Source organism: Ursus maritimus, assembly GCF_017311325.1.
Source record: "Ursus maritimus isolate PB19 chromosome X unlocalized genomic scaffold, ASM1731132v1 scaffold_X1, whole genome shotgun sequence".
NCBI classification, from domain to species: domain Eukaryota; kingdom Metazoa; phylum Chordata; class Mammalia; order Carnivora; family Ursidae; genus Ursus; species Ursus maritimus.
Window position 1 is genome coordinate 109,479,166 of NW_024423319.1, and position 5,160 is coordinate 109,484,325.

Genomic DNA, 5,160 nt, shown 5'->3' on the forward strand with positions numbered 1-5,160 from the left:
TGGCTGTGTTGTTCACTGTGCTATCTCCAGCACCAAGGACAGTGCCTGACACATAATAGGTGCTCAATGAATCTTTGTTGAATTACTATATATGTTAAAGTTTTCCCAACAAATACATATACTATCATGCAACATGGTTGTCTTTTGTCACTATTTGCTCTTAATTCTTAGATACGATGAAAAAAGTAATGAAACTGCCGCTCATATGGTAACTAAAATATTTTTTACAGGGGCACCTGGGTAGCGCAGTCATTAAGCGTCTGCCTTCGGCTCGGGGCGTGATCCCAGCATTCTGGGATCGAGCCCCACATCAGGCTCTTCCGCTGGGAGCCTGCTTCTTCCTCTCCCACTCCCCGTGCTTGTGTTCCCTCTCTGGCTGGCTGTCTCTCTGTGTCAAATAAATAAAAACAAAATCTTTTAAAAAAATATTTTTTACAACATTGAATGAGTCCAAGAGCTAACTAGTTTGGCCACAATTGGTATGAATAACCAGCCTACAATAAAATAAAGGAAATGAGAAAAACGTCGAGGTTTAATCTTACTTTTTGACTACAGTGCTTCCACTATATTCAATCCACTGTTGTAGGTCAAGTGACATCTCTGCATGGGGGCAAAGTGGTCTTCAAGACACGCACTTAGTAAGGGACAAGGCAGGGGTAAGAACTGAACAACTATTCAACCACACAGAAGAGACTAATCCAGCATTTTGTAATTTTCTCTGTGTGGCTGGGGGTAGGAGGCAGGAAGAACACCAGGAGAAGGGCCTGGGGCATGTTTCAGGTGCGCAAATTACTGGAGACAATAAGAAAGTGCACTGTGCACACCAACTGTGGGGACGGTGATTGTTAGCTAAGCACATTCTGGGTTCTTTACCCAGCAGGGTTTGTGTTTAGAGGAAAGTATTATTTAAGCCAGCATTCACAACTCCTGTGAGTCTCAGTCAGCAGGGCCCCAGTGAGAGCTGGAAGGAACACAAGAAGATTGAAGTGGGGGCAACAGCAAGACGCTGGCCAGTGATTGTGAAATGGGCATTTTTGCCTTCCTGAAGGCTGTGCCAGTCATTGGAATAATCTCAGATAAAAAGGCACATTAGGAAAATTACTATTATTATGCATTCAAAGGTACAAGGAAAATATGTCCAAACTATTTTTTTAAAGCTCAGAACAGAAGCACTGGAAGTTTTCCCTAGCTTCCCTCTTCCCAATTCTGGTCTGTGTGTTTTTACAGATCTCCTCAGAGCCCATTTTCCATTCATTGGCCACAAAAGGTGGTATACAATGTCACTTGTTGACGTTCCTAATTTCTATCAGGACTAGAATTAAGGAAGGATTTTTTCAAAGATTTATACTGGCACTTTCTGCTTTCTTTTGGGGGTGGGATGGAGGCATGGACTGTATTGTTACTGAAACATGAAGAGAAGCCAAACCTGATTTTGTAAGGTAAGTCCTATCTTGCTTTTGTCAGAATGGCTTGTGATGTGTTGTAAAGGACACCAACAAGAAAGTAAAAAGACAACGCACAGAATGGGAGAAAATATTTGTAAATCATGTATCTGATAAGGGACTTATATCCACAATATAAAAAGAACTTTTACAACTCAATAATAAAGACAAATACCCAGTTTAAAAATGAACAAAAGAGCTGAATGGACATTTCTCCAGAGAAGTTATACAAATAGTGAATAAACACATGGCAAGATGCTCAACATCATTAACCATAAGGGAAATGCAAATCAAAATCACAGTGAGGTACCACTTCACACCGTAGGATGGCCGTAATCAGAAAGCCAATAACAAGTGTCGGTGACAGTGAGGAGAAATTGGAACCATCATATACTGTTGGTGGGAATGTAAAATGGTGGAGCCTCGTTGGAAAACAGTGGCAGTTTCTCCAAAGGTTAAGCATGGAGTTCTCATATGACCCAGAAAGCCCATTTCTAGCTATATGTCCTCTGTCCACACCTTGTATGATTCCATATATATGAAATGTCCAGAATAGGCAAAGCTATAGAGACAGAAAGTAGATTGGTTGTTGCTTAGGACTGAGGGGTATTGGAGGAGAGGCAGTGAGTGTTATGGATACTGGGGTTTGGGGGGGATGATGAAAATGTTCTAAAACTCAGTGTGGCGATGGGTGCTCAACTCTGTGAATATACTAAAAACCACTTAAATGGGTGAATTGGATGATTTGTGAATTGTATCTCAATAATACAGTATCAAAAATGAAAAACCCAAACCCAAAAACCTTGTGACAACGTCCAGTGCATCCTACCTTTTATTTCTTTTTTCATTTTTTAAAAAGATTTTTTTTTTAATTTCTTTGAGAGAGAGAGAGCTCACAAGTGGGGGATAGGGGCAGAGGGAGAGGGAGAAACAGATTCCCAGCTGAGCTCGAACCCAGGACCCTGAGATTATGACCTGAGCCGAAGGTAGGCGCTTAACCAACTGACCCAGCCAGGCGCCTCACAGTCTATCTTTTAAATAAAAGTACTACTTGCAGTGGTAATACTACATCTTAATATTGGAGCATAAAATTGTGAGGCTGGTAAGATCCAGAGTAAAGATCCGTTTGGGTTCACAGCATTTCATAGGTTAGGCAAGCATCCTACTTGGAGTCCATTTTCCTGGCATAGAAAATTTGTTGCTGGCGATTCCTGGTGCTTTGTCAAAGTCACAGTGAAAGTCAGGACGAGCAGGCCTCCAGAACTGGGCTTACGAGGGCCATGCTCTTGACAACTGGGGACAAAGAGCACAAAATCAGAGGCGATTTATTTATCTTTTAGTTAATGTATTTACTTATCTTTATCAAAATCAGAGGTGTTTGAAAGAAGCATCTTCTCACCTCAATTCTGGGTTAATACTACCTCTGTATTCAGTTTGAAATTGATTATTTACCTCCAACCAGCGCTTTGAAAGAGTCTTTACTCCGCTTGAAAAGCTTCAAATTGTTTTGAGGGAAAAAACCGGGACTCCTAAGGTTTGTCAGTTTGGAGGGATGACAACAACAAACCCCCGAAGTTGAAGAATCCGCCCTCCTCAGGCGCTGCCCGGGGGAGGCGGCAGGGGGCGCCCTGCCAGCTCCTGCCCCGCCGCCCTTCCCAGACCTCCCCCCGCCCTCCGCTAGCCCTGACGTCCCCAGCCCCCGCCTCTCTCTCCCCAGCCTTCAAAGGGCGCTCGGGGGCTGCGGGGCTGCAGCTTCCGTCCGCGGCCGCGAGGCTCTGCCTTCACCTGCCCGCCGCGGGCTCACCGGCGCGCGCTGGCTCCCGCACCTCCCCGCCCGCGCGCCGGGAACAGGTGCCGGGACTGCTTGCGGCCCGCAGCCGACCGCAGCCGCCCGCCGCGCGTCCGGAGGTGGGGCCCGGGAAGGGCGCGCACTGCGGCCACATGGAGAGCGGCGGCGGGACTGCCCCGGCTGGGGCTCTCGGGGCGGCGGCCGAGTCACCACCGTGCCCGCTGTCGCCGGGAGCCGAGGGCGCGGCGGGGCCGGCGGAGCCCGACGGGGCGGCTGAGGGCGCGGGGAGCGGGGGCGGGGGCGAGGACGGGGGCGGGCCGCGGCGGGCTCTGCGGGCAGTATATGTGCGCAGCGAGAGCCCACAGGGCGGCGCGGCCGGCGGCCTCGAGGCGGGGGCGCGCCAGTGCCTGCTGCGGGCCTGCGAGGCCGAGGGCGCCCAGTTCATCTCCGTGCCCTTCGGGGAGCTGGACTTCGGGGAGACAGCTGTGCTCGACGCCTTCTACGACGCAGGTGAGGCGGCTGCCCCCTTCGCCCTCACCCCACCCTATCCGCTTTCCTGACCCTGGCCCGCGCCAGGGCCCCGGCGCCTCCCCCGCCTCGCCTCCCCTGACTCTCACCGCCAGCGCTCCCTGCCTTTCCGCGAGGGCAGAGTAAGTGGCATTGTACCATTTTACAGATAAGAAAATGGAGGCCGGTGGCTTTTAACCTCGATATTTTTCGATCTCCTTAAAGAGCGGTTGACCCAAGAAACAGCCCATACCCAGATGATGCAGAGCCCTCCTCCCCACCCAGCTTCTACTTCCTCACTCCAGCCATGTCCCTTACAGCAGTGCGTGGACCCCAGCCCTAGCTACACATTAGAATCACCTGGGGAAATTTAAAATTCCTCATGTCCAGATTGTATCCCAGACGAATGATCCCACAATCTGAGGCCTCACGAGTTTTTAATGCTTTCCCAGGTGATTCCATTTTGCAGCTGAGAGTGGGAATCCGTGTGTGTTTATCTCTGTGTAGGAGAAGGTGCTCTTAGAAATGCCCCCACTGCTCTTTCCAGTACTTCAAGTCCTGCCGCAAACACTCTGATAGTGGGGCTGTGCTCTACCACCGGTGTGACAGCTCTATTTTATCCCATAACGCACAAGCATTTGGGGGTTCCGGGTCTCCTCCCTTGCTGGAATGTGATACTAGATCTCCAAGCTTGCTGTGATAAGCGTGTGGTAAGAATCCAGTCTTAAAATCGATACTTTCTGGTTGGCAAGTTTCTCCAGGTGTGGAATGGATTGCTGTTTGGATGTTTTTCCTTACCGACCCTTTGGAATCTATGTGACGAGCCTCTGGCACTTGGGTGACATTAATAAGCCTTGTATGTGGGACAGCAATTACCTGGTTTGTGCCTTGGTTTCTCCACTGGTCAAGAGGTGGTAACAGTGCCCACCCTAAGCCTAAAAGCATGTGAGAAGGTATAGGGGGAGTTTGAGAGCCCGGCCACAGCCCGCGGAGGCTATAAGCTAGGTCTCTTGCCATCCATTGTCAGCCAGAGGCAACAGCGATCTCTGTTTTCTGCAGAGCAAATCCTCCCCACCTGGAAGGGGGCAGGGTGTCAGGCTTGTTCAAACAAAGCGGCAGCTGAGCCCCTTGAAAACGCTCTCTTGACATTTCTGACCAGAGTGTCCTCCTTAGTGCTAAGTCTTTTTAGAAAAGTTCCTCGGGAGTCCACTTCACCCAGAACCACTCGGTTCCTTCTCCTCCGAAATTAGAGTTTGAAAAGACTCTTCTGTGAAAGGTTAAATGTTGCTTTTGCTGCACCGCACAACTGTAGCCTCTTGCCTGCTGGTGCCAACTCTGAAGATTGGTGCGCCCCAGCGCCCCTCCTCTGGGACGGGGTGTGTAAGCGTGCGCGCGCGCCTGTGGCGGGGGGGGGGGGGGGGG

At 49.9% G+C, this 5,160-nt stretch overlaps 1 protein-coding gene across 1 annotated transcript in view; it reads left to right on the forward strand.

Moving 5' to 3' along the window:
• Positions 1-3,383: 3,383 nt before the first annotated feature.
• MAP3K15 (mitogen-activated protein kinase kinase kinase 15) overlaps positions 3,384-5,160 on the forward strand; it is a 122,004-nt gene continuing 120,227 nt past the window's right edge. The window contains exon 1 of the mRNA XM_040633703.1: positions 3,384-3,741. Within this exon, the coding sequence (XP_040489637.1) occupies positions 3,384-3,741 (358 nt within the window). The remainder of the gene's footprint in view (positions 3,742-5,160) is intronic.